Source organism: Paroedura picta, chromosome 1, assembly GCF_049243985.1.
Source record: "Paroedura picta isolate Pp20150507F chromosome 1, Ppicta_v3.0, whole genome shotgun sequence".
NCBI lineage: Eukaryota > Metazoa > Chordata > Lepidosauria > Squamata > Gekkonidae > Paroedura > Paroedura picta.
In genome coordinates this window covers 92,929,595-92,951,563 of record NC_135369.1, presented here as the reverse complement: position 1 = coordinate 92,951,563, position 21,969 = coordinate 92,929,595, and the positions used below count along the sequence as shown (strand labels likewise).

Sequence of the window (21,969 nt, the reverse complement as noted above, 5' to 3'; positions counted from 1 at the left end):
GTTTGGGAGCATGATAACGGCCGCCCATTGGCTGCTTGACGGCCAGGGGCGGGACACAGCTTAGCAATAGCGCTTTCTGGCTAGCGATTTTTGCAGAGACCGGAACCCTGTGGTAAACGATAGAAACGGAACTGGATTCCTCTACAAAGGCAGGTATGCATTACGCCGAATTCCACTATTTAAAATGGCGATTTTTCGTTCAGCAAACAATTTGCTACATGGATCCCGGTGCGGAATGGCCCAAAGAATAGGGACACCATAGGACAAGTGCGAGGACAAGAAAGTGAAACTATAACACATGATGAAGAGAGGGCTGAACTGCTTCTATTTCTGCTCAGTCTTCTCTTGTGAGGAAAATAGTGATCAATGTGGCAAAAACATAACATAGTACGGTGGACGGGAATGGTATCCTAGGATCACTGTTGGAGCAGTCCACAAACACCTAGTTTCTTTAAGACCCATTATGCACGGGGGGAATAGCGCGCATTCGGGGTGGAATGGCGGCGACTAAAATCACCGATAATGCATGTTGTCGGCTGCAACTGGCTACAGATTCGATGCACGCCACCGAAAAAGCCGCGTTAGTGAAACGCGGAAGAAACCGCAGCTTCCCTGGTGACCAGGGCCCAATCAGAAGCGGCGCCAAAGGCACCGCGTGCATAGCCAGGGAGTTCCGGGTTGAGCGCCAGAGCCACAATCGAAGCGGCTGCTGGAACGCCACGGCAGGCAGGAGGACACCAAAGGGAACGGGGACAGAAAGGCGGCCAGGGAGCCCAAAGGGGAGGGGGATCAGGGGAGCACCGCAGGCAGCGGGCCAGAGTGCAGAGCACCAGCGGGGAACAGAGGGCAACATGTCCCTATCTAGGGATGGCAGAGATGCCACCGCACCGATCACCCACCAATCCCGGAACTGCCGCGAGCAGAACTGCCACGTGGGCGCATTTGCGCCCCCGCCGGACACAAACGCACATGCGTGGCAGTCCATGCATGCGCGTTTGCACCGCCGGCATTCCGGTGGCCGCGGCTCTCTCTCCCCACCCCTCCAGGCCACCAGCAATTCGGCCGCCAAAACGGCTGATTAACTTGCGGCACGGCAAGCTTCACTTCCCCCCTCCCAAAGCAAGAAGCTCCCTCTTCCCGCCCCCCCCCAGCAGCAAGAAGCTCGCCAGGCCGTGAGCAAATTGGCCACCGAAGTGGCCAATTAGCTTGCGGCCCACCAAGCTTCTTGCTTCAGGAATGGGGGGAAGAAAAGCTTTCCAGGCCGCAAGGTAATTGGCCGCTTCGGCAGCCGATTTGCTCATGGCTTGGTGAGCTTCTTGCTGCTGGGGGGGGCGGGAAGAGGGAGCCACGGCCCGGTGCCGAGGCCTTCGCGGGCTGGCACTGGGCCACGGCCCGGGGGTTGGGGACCACTGTCTTGGAGAACAGGTGAGGTGCCAGACGATTGGAGGTGGGCTAATATCCCCATCTTCAAGAAAGGGAAAAAGGAGGATCCGGGTAATTATTGACCTGTCAGTTTGACATCTGTAGCTGGCAAAATTTGGGAACGAATAATCAAACACTCAGTTCTTCAGCAGCTGGAACTGAGAGCTGTGATTTCTAAGACTCAGCATAGGTTTCACAAGAACAAGTCATGTCACACCAATCTTATCTCTTCTTTTGAGAAAGTGATTACCTTGCTGGATCAGGGGAATGTCGTGGACATATTTTATCTGGATTTCAGTAAAGCTTTTGATAAGGTTCCACAAGATATTCTTGTTGACAAGTTAGTAAAATGCGGTATGTATCCTAATTCTGTCAGGTGGATCAATAACTGGTTGACAAAGGTGGATCAATAATTGGTTGATAAAGCTGAACCAGCACTATAAACTTTCTTGATAAAGTAAACTGGTTGTAAAATTTAACCCTGGAAAGGTGCCAGGGAACTAGATCAGCATATCTGAATCTATTTTCCTGAAACATTTGTGAGTGTTTGTGTGTGTTAAGTGCCGTCAACACACTGGAACACAGAATTTTCTTTTCTTTATGTGTATAGACAGGCACACACAAAAAGGGGGTGTTGTTTCCCAGTATATCTTGTATCAAAATTTAATTTTTTGTTTATATTCCACCCTTCCCTTAGTGGTTCTTGTAGATCTTCATGCATGCATTTAAGAGTCAATCAAAATGGTACCAGTAGAATTTATGAGTAAAGCTGGTTAAAAACAGAGTTTCAAATGGTTACTATATGATTATTTGATTCAGTTTGAAGCAATAATAAAAGCTTTCAAGAAAATCTGATTAATAAATATGTGATCTACAATTAAGTTTCACTGTTTGTTTGATTTTTGTGTGACTTGCACCTGAATCTTCCATACAGTTTCATTGAAAATGTAATTAATCAAAGGAGATTGTTTGGTTCCCAAAGGGACCTTTATCCATTATACAATTAAGGAATACCAGATGGAGAGAGGGGAAAAGAACATTTCAGACAAATGTGACTATAATAGTAAAACCAGCATAATCAAATGAAATGTTGATTCATGAATGGAAACTTCCACCAATATGAATAGCCTGAACATTTTTGTTTTGTAAGTTAAACTTGCCCTCAAGTAGCTCTGTTGTACATGCTCAGTACTTACATATCAGACAATCTAAGCTAATGGGCTTTTCAGGACTAAAAGAATTCAGTGAATGAAGAGGCAGGCTTAAGCTATGATACATGATTACTTTATTTGTGGAATTCATTATGCCAAAGCATTTTCCCTTGATACAAAACATTTGATCTATTTGTGTGGCATATAATGCAATAAAATAAATGAAGATAAGTATGGGGGGAGGGGGACACAAGCATCTATTCCACTAATGCTTTTTTCCCAGATAAGGATGAAATCATTATATGTATGTATTGCTTCATTTTCAACAAAATCTTCAGCACATAAAATACCAGCAGTGGTTCCCATGCTCCCTGTATATTATTCCCTTAAACTCATTTAATTTTTTACTAATTTGTTTTAGGATCAACTCACCATCAAAGTTAAGTCTTAATTACATTTTTCATCTAGGCTTTCCTATTTTGATATAAGATATATGATCTCTTTTTCATGTCACATGCAGTAACAAGGATAACACACTAAAAGCAAACTAAAAATCCACTTTATAAAAATCCACTTTATAAATCCCAAACTTTGTAAAAACATAGTACTCCTATGAAATGTACTCATACACCTGCTAAACAATAGCTGAGACTCCTGCATGTCTACTATAATTTATTGGCTGAAATTTATTTTACATGCTGTCATATACTGGCTTTTGGGAATAATTATGATAAATATGGCTCATGGATCTGTTTAAATTCATTAAAAATGAGAAAAATTCAGTAAGACCAATTCCACACGGAGGCATAAAACTCGCACTGCCTCCTGCTTGCGAACACACGGATAGAAGCTGTGTGTTTGTAAAATTCCTGACAGGAAGCCCCTCCCGTGTTTCCCTGCTGCCTAATTGTAGCTTTTTGCCTCTTGATAAGGCAGCAAGCGAGAATAACCTGAGGTTCTCCCTCCCTGCTCCTTGGCTTCTCACTGACCACAAACCACCAATCCCCGCACAGTGGATGTTTCAGGGACTCAAATTTCTGCCCCCCCCCCAAGCTAACAGGTAAAGTACGTAAAATCTCATTGCAACAGGCTAGTACTGGTTAACTTACGTTGCATTCATATTAAGGAAGGTAAATTGAGATGGGCCAGGGTCAATATCCATAGTATTAGGAAAGGAAGGCCAAGGCTCAGTGGCAGACCTTTAAGTTTCAATCCCTAGGAATATCAGGTGGGAGGATCTGGAAAAAATATTTTTCTGCCTGATGTTCTAGTGAGTGGTCACCTGTCAGAGCATACAATATAATGCTAAACAATCATCTGATTTGAATTAGAAATTCAAGAATAATGTGTGATTTGAAATGTAATGTATTCTTTCAATATTCATTGGGTTTGTAAACAGTCAGCTATAGTTTAAATTACAACACATTTCATTGATTTGATTTCTAGTATGAATTCCTCAATATTCTTTAATAGGAATGGGGGAGACAGCTGAACTATAAACCCCAGTTACCTCCCCAGAATGTATGGGCACAATGGTGTGTTAGGATATAGTACTTATCTTTCAGAATATATTAAATGTTTAACATGAAAAGAAGGATATACCAATTACAAAGAAAATGAAAACAATGCCAAAGACATGAAGTATAGCCCCATGCCAAAAACTTCATTTTTTATTCTGATAGAAGGGATTAAACGAATTGTAATTATTTTTATAGATGGTAGGTGGAAGCATTGTAAGGATTTTAAAATGAAAGGTATAACAATGATGAATTGGTTTATATTCCATATCAGGATTATTGATAGGTTAAGAATTTTAGAGCGGCTGAGATTTTGTAATAAATTTAACACATCAGTTATAAATCCTTAACTCTTTCTGAAATCAGAGACTTAAGCATATAGTAGACTGCTTGTGGTTATAATCATGACTGTACTTTCTTGAAAGATCTGTTAAAATTAATACAGAACATTTCCAATATAATGCATATAGCACTAGGAGGAAAATGCCAAACATTGCATTTTAAATAGGGTTTCCAACTTCAAAACGGGGACTGGATATTCCCTGGAATTACAACTGATCTTCAGAGTACAATGATCATTTCCCCTGACATTATACTCTGCTGAGCTCCGTCCTCCCCAAACCCCACTAACCCAAGGCTCCACTCCCAAATCTGCACACAAGAACATAATACAGAAGAGCTGCCTCCAAAAACAGAGGGGTTTGCTCTTTATTATGAAATTATATAAAAAGCTTCGTTTTTCATTTGTTCTTATGTTTCTGAATTTCTGAGAGAGCCATCTTGGTGTAGTGTTTAGGAGTGTGGACTTCTGATCTGACGAGCCGGGTTTGATTCTGCGCTCCCCCACATGCAGCCAGCTGGGTGACCTTGGCTCGCCATAGCACTGATAAAGCTGTTCTGAATGAACTGTAATATCAGGGCTCTCTCAGCCTCATCCACCTCACCCACCGTCTGTTGTGCAGAGAGGAAAGGGAAGGCGACTGTAAGCCACTTTGAGACTCCCGGTAGAGAAAAGTGGCATATAAGAATCAACTCTTCTTTATCTAATAGTTCAAGAAAAAATTCAGATAAGTAAATGGTAGTGCAGAAAGTATTTCCTGTTAATTTTTTTGGCTGCCATCTACAATTCATTAACCCTGGAAGCATTTCAATGGTTTGCGTAGAATAACTGCAGAAATAATAAGTTATGTGTTGAATCTGATTTCTACTTCTAACACATTTTTTCATGCACTACTAGAAGTGTGAAAAAGAAGAAAATCCCATTAAAACTATGTATATATGCTTCCATAAATCACTTAAATGTAATGGGGAATGCAACTGTTATAGTATTGAAGACTTTAACTTTACTAAAGGAAGAGATTTGAGGGAGAACTGTAGAAGTTCTGAAGTGAGAAGTTAGCTTTCATTCCCTTTTTTCATGAACTTTATTTCTGTCAATTGAGTTTTGAAAGATTAAATATTTAAAACATTTCTTCTGTATATGAATAGATCAGATATAATTACAACACAGAATAGTATTGACTTGTCTTTTGGGTTTGATTTCAGGTATCAAAGTAATTCATAGCAGTGTTGCAAATGAAATCTGTAGGGTTGCCAGCTCTGGGTTTGAGATTTTGGGGGTGCAGCTTGAGAAGGGCAGTGTTTGGGGAGGGAAGGGATTTCAATGGGGTATAATGCCAAAGAGTATACCTTCCAAAGCAGCCATTTTTCTCCAGGTGAGTTTCTCTGTCTACCTGGAGATCAGTTATAATCATAGATTTCCAGCCATCACCTGGAGGTTGGCAACTCTAGAAACATTAACACACTCATGAGGGATTTGCTAAAGGCCCTCAGCTGAACAGTGTTTGTGTATGCATTTTATAGGTTTCATTATATGTGTGTTTTATATATGTGCATGCATGTATTTAAATGGCTGGTTTAATGTTTGAAATGTTTTCGTGTTTGCTTTGGGGACTCAGAGTTGGGTAGAAAGGCAGCATAGAACTGTTTTAAAATAAATACATAAATAATAAATAAATACCAATATCAAACATTTGTATTCAGATAGGGCAACATGACCATGTGGTATTCAGTTAGTAATAGTAGTCAATAATAGCCCACTGGGCTTTTTTTGCTCTGCTTTTAGTATCTCTCTGCAGCAGATGAAATAGTAATCTTTGAAAGCATCTATGGAATGCCAGTCCAATGTGAAGACTGCAAATAAAATTGTCCGGTGTTATGCCATTTTTCTTAGGCTCATGCTTGGATGGATCTGGTGCATTTCATGTTAGAAATGAGTTTTGTAGATTTCATGTGCTCAGGGCATAAACACAGTGATCCGTAGTTATGCTAATATTAACAAAGGATTCATGATTGCAAATTGACAGTCCATACTTATATTCAACTAGGGGCCAAGCCTATTACATTCAGGAATACAATGGGCGCTAGATTGGGGTGGAAGAACTCTGAAGACCGCATCTCCTGCCCCCCCCCCAAGACCTAGAAAGGCTGCAGCCTGGAGGCCCCCAGGCAGGGAACTCATTAGCAGGGCAGCTCTCACGCAGCAGTGATCTGCAGTCTCTGAGCCTCATTTCCCCATAGACTAGAAATGTTGTTTCACAATGACTGACTATGCATGGGGTCGAAAGACTGGCCTGGCAGTGTCAGGCAGCAGGGCTAATAGAGCCAGTTTGGTGTAGTGGTTAGGAGTGCGGACTTCTAATCTGGCATGCCGGGTTCGATTCTGCACTCCCCCACATGCAACCAGCTGGGTGACCTTGGGCTCGTCACGGCACTGATAAAACTGTTCTGACCGAGCAGTGATATCAGGGCTCTCTCAGCCTCACCCACCCCACAGGGTGTCTGTTGTTGGGAGAGGAATGGGAAGGCGACTGTAAGCCACTTTGAGCCTCCTTCGGGTAGGGAAAAGCGGCATATAAGAACCAACTCTTCTTCTTCTTCTTCTTCCATGTGTGCACAACATTGCTGCCATCCCAGCCCCCTACCGGCCCTGGTACAAATCACGGCCTTGGATAGCCCACAGCAAGGAAATATGGATTCTTCTGCATTCCCTTTGTTGCTGCAGTCGCCTTCGGAGGCTAGGCCTGGAAGGCCTGGCTCCTCCCTGTGCTATGGTGGCCGGGGTGAACCAGATTGACCCTCCACTCTGCAGTGTTGCATGGTCCTGTGGGGCGGTGTGGGATATTCTGCAGGAAGGTGGGATTGCAGTCTCCCACTATCCTGCCTTCCTGAACAACCCCTGCCAACCCTCCCACAGCGGAACCATCTTGCTGCTGTGGCATTCCCTGGGGGATGTGGAAAGCGGTGCGCCAGCTTGCGCTACTTTCCAACATCCCCCGTGCATCCTCCATAAACGGCCAAGAATGCTGCTTCACTGCAACACCTTGGCAGCAGCTCTGTGTGGTCGCCGCCATACATAATCGATCAATAAGGTGCAAGATTTATGGCCTGTAACTCCTTATGGTCTGTAACTCCTTAAGTCAATATATTGGCAGCAATCAGATGGTTCAGCATTTTAACCCTAGCTTGCATTCTTAACCCTAGCTTGCATTCTTTAGAGTAATATTTGCCTTTTAAAAATTTGCACAGGAATGCTGGAGGGGTGGTTTCTGCTCACTCCCCCTGCTTGCAGCAGCCTCTTTTCTTGCAGTCCCTGATGGTACCTCAACCCTACAAAGCACCATTTTGAAGACAGAGTGCTGCACTGGAAAGGGGATAACCACAAAGCTGCCTTCTGCAATCTAATCCTATTTGTGATAAAGCTAATTCCAAATTAATGTCTAGAAATCAGTTTTACTTGACGTACCAATGAATGATATAAGTTGGCTTAGCTTAGTTGACCCAGGACTTTGTATTGACCTCTTCTTGTTTTGTTGTTATTTCTGCATATGTTATTACCAAAATAATATTTTCCGAAAAGAGCTGTCTGGCAAAAACTCACATATTTCTGTATAATAGATGCTTGACAATATGCTTAGGGAACAAATTTAGGTCATGAATGATCAGCTAATTTTTAGGAGTCTCTCTAGTTTATATTAAATATATATAAAATATGTGATAAGTGAGTTCATCACTTTTTTGCCACAGTTTCTTTTCAGAGACATTATAAAGAATTGTCACTTGTGATTAAGAAACAATTATTTTAAACATCTGGTGCAATGATCACAAAGAATGAAGTCATGTAGAGCCTGCTAAAAGTAGCTTTTTAATAACTTGTTTTTAAATCCATCCTACAATCTTATTTTTACTTTTTGATAGCTGTCACATGAGGAATAGTTCAATGAGATGCTGCTAGGGTACAATGATTCCTTGGGAATTTAAGCTGCAAACTATTGCCTGAACATCAAGTTTTCTTAGTCTTTCTTTGATAGATGAAGAATAAATATCGATAAAGGACAACCTGCTATTAGTTGCCAGAGAGTTCACAATTTTTCTTTTAAATATTTTCTTAGAGCACATATTCAGAGTCTCACTTTTTTGGCCTATTGTTCAGGTGCCAGGACCACCCTAGGCTCCAGCCTCCCTCCTGCATCTAGGTCTCTGGCCCAGGGCTGTCTGTGGCTTTCAACCCCTGTAACACAGTAACTTACCTCCCTGGGGATGAGTTCATCATGGCATCTCTGTGTGGCCCATCATCCCAACAGGGAGAGGCCCCCTCCAACAATTCTGGAGCCAACTTCAATGACACTGGAGATATGTGCTGGCCCAGTGAAATCATAACTGCTGATAAACTGTTGGGTAAGGCCGCATTCACCCAGCTTACAACAGCCAACTCCTGTCTTACATTGGCAGCCAGAGGCAGTAGAACAACTCCAAATATGATGCTTTAGGAGAGAGCCAGGTTCGTGAGGCTTGAAAGCTTTGTGAGAAAGGAAGAAAAAAGGTTGCAGCACAGGGAAGTGACCTGGAGTATTTAAGATCTTGAAGCCCAGAACAGTCAGGATGTTCCTCTTCTTGCTGCAAAGCCACAGTGAGAGAGCCAAGAGACAGAATCAGCCATATAAGGGACAGAGGGCTGGTATATGAGAACACATCCCTCCATTCCAAGTCTGAGGCCATCATAGAAGCTGAAGGCAGAACAGCCCTAAGGTTATTCCCTTATACCAGCATCTTGAGATTTGGTGGCAGTGCATCCAGCAGCAGCTAGGTGGTTCAGCACAGACATCCCAACACCTATGCAATGCCAGCCTGTCAAATATAAGAGAATGTCTATCTATTTATTTACTGTAATAACAACAACAACAACTACGCAAAGCCCAAATGTGCATATAAGTCAAGAACAGAATGACCATTATAATTATAATTGCAATCATATTATTAATTACATTATACTAATATATAACATCTACGGGTAGGAAAGAAATGTAAATTGAATAGAAGTCCAAATTGAATAGAACCGTTGCAGATAAATTCTGACTGAGCTATTTCATTCTGAAGCCTCCCCTTGAAGTTCTTTTGTTGAACAATGGAACCTTTGAGGTTAACAGCAGAGCATCTTGAAACTGAACTGTTCTCCCACAATTTTCTGAGCATTGCTATTGTAGTGTTAGATTTGTGTCCATTTATTCTCTTGCATAGAAACTTTTGATTTGTCTTGGGTAGTCATGGGTACAGTTGACAAATGATAGCATATCTCAGTTTGGAAGATGAGCGTGTATGAGTCACTAATGGTATGGTATTCAGTCGTAATACTGTTGCCTCAGTGAATTTGGGGAAAGAGTTGGTATCAGTTGAAAGGCCCAAGATGGAAGACTAACTGTTGGAACACTCCTGTTGCCATCTACAACTTTTTGACCATGGCCCAAACCTGGTGGAATGCTCTCCCTGATGAGATCAGGGCCCTGTAGGATCTAGAAGAGTTCAATAAGGCCTGCAACAAAAAGCTGTTCTACAGTGCCTACAGCTAAGATTGTAGACAATAATAGAAATCTGGTCTCCCTGTCCAAAAATATCAGTTTACTTAAGCACCAGCTAAACTATCAACCCTCTTATCACCCCTCTATATTTATATCACCCCTCTTAGAAAGAGAGGATGCAGTTTAGATGATCTGTTTTAATCTACTCTGAATTATGATGATACTAGTAAATAAACCCGCTGAATGCAGCGGGCGCTAGAAGGGCTCAGGAGCGTCAGGGGCCGGCTCTGCAGGCATGCTGGGGCAGGGGCTGCACCCGAGGGCGGTCGTGGGGCAGTGTGCGATCCAGATCCGGCTGGTCTGTACTAGTTATGCCCCCCCCCAGAAGGTGCCCCCAGAAAATGTGCAAGTTAAGGAGGTCAAGGAGTGTATGGAATGGACTCCATGCAAGCTAGAGACACCAGTCTCACAAGGGACCTCCCCCTGATACTACTGAAGTTATATGCAGATTGGACTTTGAGGGCACAAGTTATCCCCTTTCCCCAAGACACTGCTTTTGGAGGATATGTCAGGTGCAGATTCAAAAGTGCAAGCTAGACATATCAAGCACACAGGTAGCCTATTGGTATTTCCCAGACTGGGGAATTACCCTATCCCCCTGCTTTGTAGTTTGGGAAACTTTTGGATTGAGCAGAGACAGTCTATCTAGAAATGTATCCATTCATAAACTAGCAAAAACAGCTTGAAAATTCATGGAAAGTTTGTGCTGGTTGACCTACCACAAACTTCAGTTCATGAACCACACACTATTCAAAACTTTAATTTGTGAGTTAGTTTGTACCCATCCTTAGGTGTAATATAACATCATCCTATCCTGGACAATGATGATTTCTCTTATGTAGGGTCTACCAACAACATCCTAATCTAAAATGTCTGCTCTCAGAAGGCATCTTAGATAGAGGAGTTATTTAGGGTTTGTTGGGGGGAGGATTGTTTGAATTTTTAAGTCATCTTGCGCCAAGAGGAAGGATGGGCATAAATGTTTTAATAAATAAACAATAGGTAACAAAGCACTAAAAAGGTCAGAGACTAGGCCCTGCAACCAATTTAGATGCCTAAGGACTGCACAAGTTACATTCATAAGTATTGTATTGTTTTTAGGCTATAATTTCAAGCAACCATAACTATATGCACAGATGAAGAAAAGCATGATCATAGGCATTTTTAGAACATTTTACCAAGTAATCCCATTTGAAATGAAAAAGAACCTTGTTGGTTCTGCTGGATTTTTAACTGCAGTAAGTTTTTCAAAACAATACTGTCTCTGCGCATACACGTGCACACACGCACCTTTCTGCAAATGTTGGTCTTAGCTTAGGACCTTGATCAGCAATATGAGATGAATACCACCAAGGGAAGTTGTAGTGCGTTAGAAGGCTGGACGTGCATTACTTTATCAACTAGGCTTTGGCTGCTGATTCTTGCTGTGTGAGAAGCTGATACTTGATTGTGTAGCTCACAAGAAGTGATTAAGTGAATTCAAGCTATCAAGGCAAGAGAAATCTTGGCAAGAGTATTATGTCACAGATTTTTGCGTGGATAAAGGCTACAGATATTTGTATTGGTCAGCTGGATGTTGCACTGTCATTTTTCTGCCCTTTGTTGATTAGATTGAGAAGACAAGACCTTAACAAAACACATTCTTCCCGTTGCTTTCAAATTCCTAAACAAACTGGCCTTGGCTGAGCAGCTATCATTCATTCTTTGGCCAGATGTTCTGTCATGACTGCAAGCAACAGGCCAGGATATATCATTATAGTGACTGAGCAAAATGGACACAGCCCTTAGTGATAAAGACAGTCCAGCCAGAATCCAGAGGGTGTTTTTGTTTCCAATGGCCTCTAATGAAGGATCGATGGAATGTATAATGTGGCTTCTATCATATATCACAAACCGCTCTTGAAATTGCTCTGTGTTTCAAAATTGGGGGGGGGAGTACTTAAATAAATATCTAAATCCTGGTTGGTCTCACCAAAATAGTTTGATTGGTCTTTGATTCTGATCTATAGTAATTTGTTTCCAGCATCGCAGTCTTAGAGCAAGTAGAGCAAGGTCTGGACTGGCCATTCATAAAAAGCCAGTGCTCTGCTCTTCCCTCAAAGTGTATTTATTCTCACTCCACTTGCTATTGTTACAAGTCAGTTATTGTTTGTTTGGAAGGCAAGCAGGAATGACCCTGTAATGAGGGTCCTCCCCCATACTTCTCTGAGGACATCCAATAGTCAGCTCTTCCCCCAGTTTCCCATTGTTGTCTAGCTACTTCCAGTAGAAGTAGAATTGCATAGGATGGCGAGGCAAGATCTAGATGGGGACAACGGGCTGCACTGACTTCTTAGGTGAGTTCACTTTCTGCTGCACTCCTTCAATGCAGTCGGGAGAGCATGAGGAAAGTGTTTGAATACATGTTATAATTAAACAGTTTAGCTTATTAAAAACCATCACCTGATGAAAGGTTGGATCAGTACCACATTAAATTCGCAATGAAGAACTGCATTATCCATCACTGGAAAAGTACCCATATTGGCTCCTTTTAAACCGGTCAGATAACTACTTTCATAACCTTTATTAGAAACCGAGTCCTGGCTAACTGAAAGAGTATTGTTCTGTTACATTTCTAGCTTTATGAAGAACAAGGTTGATGGTGACCACTTGCTGCATTTTTTTAATAGAGAGAAAGTTTCTATGTAAAAAGTGAATATAAAGAAGTCAGTAACACAGGTTATCGACACAAAAGTACATGATATACATATATTTGGCTTTCTTGACACATTTAAAATTATAAGTTCTGTTGTTTGATTTTACATGTCTTGCTTCCTAGGTATGTTAATGCCTTTAAGCAATTTAAATATATGCATGTTTTACATTTTATTAACATTTAATATCTTTTTTATAACTACTATATTAATAGGAAGCTGTTCCCCCTACTTCCTCATTAAAACTTACAGTGCTGCAAACAAAATCCTAGGTATTCAATTTAAAATAACCTCTGCCTCCTATTCCTGTTAATGACCCATTAAGAGAAAGCCAAACACTAATTAAGGCCACTATAGAGAATGGTGATGTTGGTGCTGTGTGGGTGAGGCTGTACCACTTAGATTTCATAATTAGCTGCATTAAATCATACATTTAATCACAAATGTCTTTCTTGTTGTTTGCATAATAGGTCTTTTTTCTTTTTAGGTGAAAGGTCCCCCAACTGCAGGAGCATTTAAAGAAAGACCAACAAAGCCCACGGCATTTCGCAAGTTTTATGAGCGAGGTGACTTCCCCATCGCCCTTGAGCATGATTCAAGAGGAAACAAAATAGCCTGGAAGGTAAGTCAGAGCACAGCTGTGACAACCAGCTGTGCTTATTGAAGTGACATCTCTCATTGCCTTCCCCCCCCAAAAAACGTTGGCTTATAAGTAAATAAAGTGGAGTAATTTTTTAGCAAATAGAAGATGTTGGGGGAGCAGTTAGAGAGTGGCCTCCTGAGTCAGCCATCTACCTTGGCTAACAATTAAATTATATGCTGCAAAAAGGAAGATGACAGAGTTGCTTTGCCTTAGAGAATTGTCCCCTGCTCAATTCATCTCTATTTTTATGAGGACCTGGCAACCCAGCCTATTTCAGGCAGTCCATCAAATGATGGAAGTGGCTAGATACAGTGAACAGCAGCCATTTATCTCCCCCCAAATTTCACCTTCCTGCAGGACAGTTCCAAATGGAAGCTTTAATTACCTAAATGGATAGGTCAAGATTGGCTGCTCCCTTGGAATGCAGAGCAGAATACAAACGAAGGTGGATCGCTTATTCCACGGCTGCACTCCCAGTCTGCAGCATATGTCAGACAGCGTAATCGCTGTCATACGTGCCCCTGTTAGAGGCTGACCTCCACTGCTGAAACCATTATGGTTCCGACATCTCTGACAAAAGGTTAATTGGCTTCAAAATAAATGTATTGCCTAATGACTTCATTCTAATGCAGCTGTGTTTCTCTCTAAAAGGCTCAGTGATGTTATTTGTAAAACTTGCCAATCTTTTAAGTAACTGGAGCAGGCTTTTAAATTTAATTTGAAAAATGAATGCTGATCTTTAACCTGCTCTTTCTATTTAATTATTTTGCTTATCAAAGAATGTCTTTCCTGTTTTATGTTTATGTGTGTTATTTACTGAACCAGCTACAATAGTTTCCTGGAAATAGAACAAAGAATATGCAACAGATTATCATGTGTATGAGGAAGAGAACAATTTCAGTCTTTGGACATCTGGGTGTATCACGTCAAATCTTAATCTAGACATGTAGTTTTATTAATTAAAATAGGAAGAAATCAGGGATCACAGCTGCACCTGGGGAATAACTTCCACTGCCTGTTAAGTGACTGAAGAACTCAGAATTGTACATGCTAATGCATGCACTCGAAAGCTCACACCTTGAATAAATCTTTGTTGGTCTTAAAGGTGCTTTTGCACTCAATTTTTTTTGTGCTACTTCAGACCAACATGGCTATCTAGTTGAATCAGAATTATACAGAATTTTCTTAACCAATTAGATCCACCCTACAGGCTTACAGTCCCAATTGATGGTTCAGATTTCAGCCAAACTTGATGACTAATCCAGTCACAAACTGTCCTTCTGTGTGACAGCAGTAATATGTAACAACAGGAAACAAATGCAACACTTTTACAGTGCTGAAATTCCATCGGTACTATTTGGAAACTCGTGGAATAGATCACTTCAGTGATAAATGTTGTATGTTTTCTTTTTTCCTTGCATTTTGCTCATAGGGATTTTATGTAGAACTTGGTGTTAACACATTATTATTACAATATTTTACATTTTTGTTAAGATCTATGGCTAACAAAAGTGATTATTGGGATTAATAAGCAAAGGAGAGGAAATTTAGAGAGGCAAGAACCAGTACAAAAATTGCTCAGGCTAATTGCAAAAGATAAGACAAATGCAGTATTGGCTTTTATATTTTCAAAGAGAGAGTTACAGTGGCATCTGTGTCCTGGTCGCCTTGGTGTTACTTGAGATCTTTTTGAACTGAGCATGCTTTAACCTAATTGAGTCAGTGTAATGCATTCTGTGCTGTCTGAAGACTGTTACAGTATGCAACCTTTCTATCATGGCCAGTAAAATGTTTCTTTTTCCCTTGCCTTTTTCTGTTTGTTTTGCTTAATGTCCAACTTGATGGCAAGTTCCAGGAAACTCAAATGATTCTTCAGTCTCTTGTGACATTTTTATGGGTCCTAATTAAAGACTGTCCTAATGTTTTGTTGATAAATTTAAGGTTTTTTTACAGGTGATGGTGAGACATTGATAATGTAATATTGGCTGCTAGTGAGTTCCAGAAATAGGGTATACTGAAGAGATAGGGGAAACACAAGGAGATATGCAGAAGAAAAATATAGCTTCAATAGAAAACTTTTTAGTACTAGCTTCCTTACGGTTGCATAGAATGTCATATGCCATAACGATACTAGTGGTAAAGCACTTCCATGTAGCACACTGACGTTAGACCTATATACTGAGAGAAGCATATGTTAATTCAGGTGATTTTCTTTAATTTTTTGATTGTATAAGTGACTTTGTGGTAGAAATTTTATAAATGGATATCATGTGTACAGAAGTTTTTTTTAGCTGTTAGAGTTTGTTAGATTTTATATAAATATTACATATATTATTTAATATTTAATATACTTTAATATTTTACGTAGTCCATTTGTTCTAAGGATGCATACTGACATATTTAATAAACAGGTCCACTGATTTTTCCCCTTTGCTCAGCTTGAATCTTTCTTCATTCTTTCATTGTGATGCATTTGACTCCCCCTCCCCCCCCCAAAAAAAAAATAAAACCCTGTCATATTGAAAGCTGATTCAGCATGCTTTTAAAAATATTAAGCATGGTGTATATTTATTCCCTCAGATTTGCATTTGTCTCCCCATATTTGTTTTTTAACCCCCTCAAAAAATTGCTCACATTTTAATATTATTGGAAGACTACTTTGATGGGTCGAAGGCAGCAAATTAGGGACCTCACTAATGTGGGTAAATTAAGCATGGCTTTTTAAGCCATTAGAAAGAATATGTTTCCCTTGATCTGAGAGGACTATGTGTTGGACAGAAATATGGTGTGTGTTTCCACAGCAAGTTCATTATATACATCTGAATTGTGGATGTTGGATTAGTTATCTATTTGTTCTGGATCTTCAAAAGTATTTCAGGGCAAAAAGCAGGTTAAAGACCAAAATATTACAGACAGCAGAAAAGTCAGTCAATACTATGAAATCAGATAATATCAATAATAGGCTTACATTTAAATCCTGCTTAAAAACTTTCTATAAATAAGTAGTAATAATTCAAACAAGATAAAGCAGAATCTCATAATCATGATAGAAATGTAGAATAAAGATGGGCTTTGGCTATTGTCCTGTTGTGAACCTAATGCATGTTAGAGGAAGCAGCTTTGTTTATTCCACAGCAGCTGACACTGTAACATGGAGGATATCTAGTTGGTTTTGGCAGTAAGTGCTCTTAGCAATGATAGTTTAAAAAAAAAACCTCTTATGTTGGTTTATGATACCTTTTTGTAGCCACTTGATTGAAGTCCAGGCAAACAGTTTGCTTGCCACCATTTGTTCAAAATCTTAAAATGTTTTAATGTAATGTAACCCTCCTGCTCCCATCAGTGGCAGCACAGTGCTTGGATCTGTATCAATCTTGGCTGTAGCCTTGACCTATAAATATGTGAATTTAGGTAACAAAATTGATTTTCTTGGGTAACAGGTCATAATCAATTAAGGTATAACAAGACAATGGCTGGGGTTTTATTGGGTATGGACTTAAAGGATATTAACAGAGGGAAAGAATATTGTTGAATCCTGTGCTAACACGTACTACACAAAATGTTCTTACACATACACAAAATGTACATAAGGTTTCAAGCTAACTCTCTGAAATATCATGCCCTTGCCATGTGTTCAAGTGGACAGCCATGTTGGTCTGAAGTAGCACACCAAAATTTGAGTCCAACAGCACCTTTAAGACCAACAAGGATTTATTCTCAAGCTTTTGAGTGCATGGACACTTCCTCACACAACGGAACAGGGATCGTAAGAGTACAGATGTAAAGAGAAAGTAAATTAGTAGCAAATTAGTAAACAGTTTCATACATCCAAATATGCAGTAGGTTAATTCTTTGCTAGAAAAGCAGTCCTTTGGGTTCAATTCTCATTCACAAAAATATTTGGGCTTTAAAAATGTAAAGTTAGCGATTAATGGCAGGCATTTTCCCAGTTGTGAAAATAAGAAATTAAAAGTGACTTCCCATGTGTTATTTCCATGGCCTGTGTCACCGGGATAGCAATGGGAATGCTAATCCAGACCCCAAGATTACTTTATTTCAGCAGGTGGATTAGGTAACCTATTGCCTACTCTGTTAGCAATGATCCCCTAGCCCAGGTGAAAACTATCAAAGTGTGCAGTATGCTCTTCAAGTAGCATTTGCAGAAATGCATTTTGGTTGTATAAACTGGTGTTAATGAAGAGAAGGGCAGCAGGGAAGAAGCAATAGTAATTCTTTCACTGAAACAAGTATATAATATCTCTCTGGTTGGTTCTTTTATTTTTTCTCTCATTCTATTTATATGTAATATATAACATGGTTCATTTCACTCTTGGTAACTTGTCTGTTCACTGGTGCATGAGAGCAAATGCAAAGGGTTCTCAAACTTGATTTATACAAACAAAACACCTTTGGATGTTCTTTTCTCCCATGAGATGCATATATTATTGGGGCTTTAATATTTATCAAGTTGCATTATAAAAATCACAATATAGCATGCTTTCACTGTAACTATTAGACTAAAGATCTTTCTCTTGTAGAAATTAGTATCCTACTAGTTATTTCTTTTTATGAAGTGAATGTAGCATAGTAGTTAAGAGACTGAGCATAATAGGGAAGACTCTACTTCCAATTTTCCCATTGCTGTGACCGAACTAGGCTCTCTCATAGCCTCAATTCCCCAACCTGCAATTTGATACTGTTTTGTCCTACAAGGTTGTTTTAAACACGTCAATGAGATATTTATGACGCATTTTTAACTTGCAAAAAGTATTAAAGTACTATCTGGAATGACTTACACCTGTAAATTGTTTGTAGCAGCACACAGCTCATTGATGGCATAGGATGAGTGGCACAGTAGTAGTGCTAATATTTCCCCCTCCAAAGCAATTATATGTATTCTTATATATCAATTTCAGACTTGAATCACTGGTGGCATCAGTGACAAACTTAAGTAGCCCTAACCTGAGCAGGATTATTTTACAATAAAGTTTTCTGATCTGGTAAAGATGTCCATGCCACCTCTCCCGGAGCCTGCTTGAGTGCACAGTGGTTTGTAACACAGATCTGGAGGTCCAGTAAACAGCAGTTGGTACTTGATCATGGGAAAACAAAACATGTGAGCTGGCAAAAGTAGTAACAGTAGTAAAAGTAGTAGAGGTAAAGCTTAATCTTCTGTCCCTCAGCTTCACTGGATGCCCTTGAGTTCTGGTATTTTAGGAGAGGGAGAATAATTTCTCTTTCTCATAATCTTATGGAGTGGGAAGGGAGGGAGGGAGGGAGGAAAAGAGAGGAGCTTACCATTCTTGGGCTTACTGTGCCATCTTTGTCCCCACTGGAGACTTCTTGCTTCTGCTGGCTTTAGAGGCAGCAGAACTGACCTCACAACCAGAAAATGATGGGAAGACTAGAGGGCTCCTGAGACTTGTCTGTTTTGACTCCTCCACCCCCCCTCGAGCTTTTATTAAAAATAACAGTTGAATAACATATTGATATAACAGCATAGCAATATGTGTACACGGTTCTCTTAATTCCAAACTTCTTTTAAAAAATAAAGTATATCTTTAGCACCTATCTTTAAAAAAAATGAAAGCTGGAAATTCAGAGATCATGGTGTTCATATTGCTATACAGTTATATCAATGTAATGTTATTTAATTGCTGGTTTTGAAATGCCTCACATTTCACATTCAGGAGTCCAGGAGCCCAGCAGTCCATCTGCCAGTTTCCAGCTGAAGGGTCAGCCTCTACCACCTTCAAGTTTGACCAGAAAAAGGGTAAAGAAAAAAAACCCTATGGTTGAGGCTGGGAATATAACATCTACAGCATCTAATTGGCTGGCCTCCCCTGAGCAAATATCCACCGGAACACCAAGGGTAATTACACCGGCCCCAAAATGATACCCTCCTCAGTAAATTAGTTGGTGAATGGGTTGGGATGCTGCAATGTGGATGGGTTACAAGAATAATGATTCATTATTTCTTTATTTACATAAGAAAGGCAACCTTTCTTTATTTACATAAGAAAGGTTGAGATCAAATAAACAAACTAGACTATGACTAAGCATGTAATGGTAATATAAGGAATATCATACATATTACACATTTTAAAATGCTAAAATGTCATTTAAAAACCACAAGAAACAAAAATCAAAGTGGCTCTATTTGGCATGCAATATAACCTTATCAGGATTCTAAATGCCTCACGTTTCATATTCATGGGCTCTCTAATTATATCCTCAAGTCCCCAAATATTTTACACTACACAGTGCAACCAAAAGCTTAAAAGAATTATTCAGGCAGAGTCATTTGGATGAAAGCCCAAAGGGCACTATCTCTTCTTGTTCAATTCTTATTAATATTTTCAAAACAATGTAAGTTTTGTAGATCTTCCTTCATAACGCAGATCTTCCTTTGTTTGAAGCTTCACCTAATGCCTTATTTCTTACAATATTTTCAAATGCCTCCACAGAGGAAGATGCAGTGTAAGAAATTCATCAGTGCCAATTCCTACTGCATCTGTTGACGCTACCAGCTGCATACCGATACCATAGGTACTTATGTCTAGTATACAGACAATTGTCCAAACATATAAATTCAGGTTAAAAGGTACAAAGTACATCCTGATACAAGAGTCAATGTATTTTGGCTAAAAGCCTACCTCAGTAAAATTCAAACTGTGCATTCCATACAATAAACAGATATAGAAAATTCATCCTATTCAGAATGGACCTAGAATTCCTCATACACAAATTAGACCTAAATGAAAGAAGGGGGGAATATATATATATATATATATATATATATATATATATATATATATATATATATATATATATATATATATATATATATATATATATATATATATATATATAAATAATTAACCAATTGATTTTTAAAAAGTTTTTAAATATTTTAAAATCTATGAAAACTGTACCTTTTGAAATGTATTAAAACCCACTCTGCCTCTCTTCAAAACTCTGAAATGCTCCCAGAATTTGTCACTCCCAGATTTTCAGGCATGTTTAACCACATTTCAGGTATTCCAAGACAGACAATTTCAAGTATAATTTCCATTGCATTTGTTTGCATTTAATCTTTTTACACTTGCAATCCCCACACTGCCCTCTCCTAGTTGTTTTATCTTCGTCCCCTCCAAGTCTAAATGAGACTGTAGGGACAGGATAATCTATTGGTGATGTTACTCAATGAAGTGTCAAACATACTGATGTCATTATACAAATAATATAAGTATCCAAATTCACAAATTACACACCAAGTTTTCTCCATTCCTCCTCCCCTTTCAAATATTTCTACTCTATGAAAGGCCAAATGGGTCTGTTATTTCTTTTTTCCTGGTCCTTCTCTGAGGTTGTCTTATTTGTGTCTCCAGACTCCCTATCTGGCTTGTTTAGTTTAGAGGTCAATCTAGGATTGTCCTGCCTGGGTACCTCCTGGCATCTGATGAGGGCTGGAGAATTTAAGCAGCATGAACACTAGTCCTGTTTGCATCTTTGATGATGTCATTTTAGTGTCAGAAGTGACATCACCACATTACCGGTGATGTGGATTTACCATAAAGTTATTGTCTGGTGACATAATGAAGTAACTTCCTGTTTGAATGTTAAGTGATGTCACTGGTGACACAGGCCTAGGGCTAGTGTTTATGCTGCTAAATTGCTGGGAGGTACCTGGCAATCCTAGCCTGGTATTTCTGCTAACCATGCCAGATTGGAAGATGGGAGGCCCGTAACAGAATATATTTGCAGGGGAATAGAAAACAAAGGAATAACAGACTAATATGCCTTTTGTAGATATATTGTAATTAATATTGATGTAAAAAACAGGGGATCTGCAAGTGCCAGCAGGGGGCATCTCTTTTCCTCCTCCCCCACTATTCCTCTTTCTGTTCTCTGAAAGCCCCAATATCATTTCCCCTTTTCCTGATAGGCGATTTATTAAAAGAACAGGGATCACTTCTATAACTTTGTGGGATTACCTTCGATTTTTTTTTAAGATTTCAGATTTTTCTGCAAAACTTTTTTTTGGGGGGGTAATGCTTGTAGAAAAATGTATGCTCACATAGCATCAGCATATGGATTTGAGTATTCACAGATTTATCAACACTGAGATTTAGATATATTTTCATCCTTGGTTTGCTAGTTCCCTCTTTCTAGAATGGGTTCTGTACTTTACAAGCTGCTTCCAGAGGCCATGGGGAAACAGACTGAGCTGTCCCTAGCACTGCATAGAGATGAGTGGAGCAGATTTGCAGGACACGAGACTGACCAAGGCTGGAACTGGAACTGAGCAGAGTGCTAGGAACTGGCTGGATCCTGAAACCAGAATCTGGCAGCGCACTTGTCATTTACATTGTCCGCTTTGATCTTGCCTTGGAATTCAGGTTCTCGGCAGAATCGTTAACAGAACCACAAACAACAATCCCCATGGAGGGTCTTCATTTGCCAGGGAACCACCCTGATGAGCATGCTGTAGCCATCCAAATGACACTCACTGGTCCCCTGAGGAAATGTTCAGCATCTGTAATTGCTCAATTTGGTGCTGTTGCTACTGCTGGCCCTCCGTGTCTCACCTCTTCCCTTCATCTATGACTTCCCCTTAGGCTGCCC

At 39.9% G+C, this 21,969-nt stretch overlaps 1 protein-coding gene across 1 annotated transcript in view; it reads left to right on the top strand.

Annotated features, from left to right (window-relative positions):
- PACRG (parkin coregulated) overlaps nt 1-21,969 on the top strand; it is a 334,003-nt gene that overhangs the window by 38,915 nt on the left and 273,119 nt on the right. Inside the window, exon 2 of the mRNA XM_077348053.1 lies at nt 13,186-13,320. Within this exon, the coding sequence (XP_077204168.1) occupies nt 13,186-13,320 (135 nt within the window). The remainder of the gene's footprint in view (nt 1-13,185; nt 13,321-21,969) is intronic.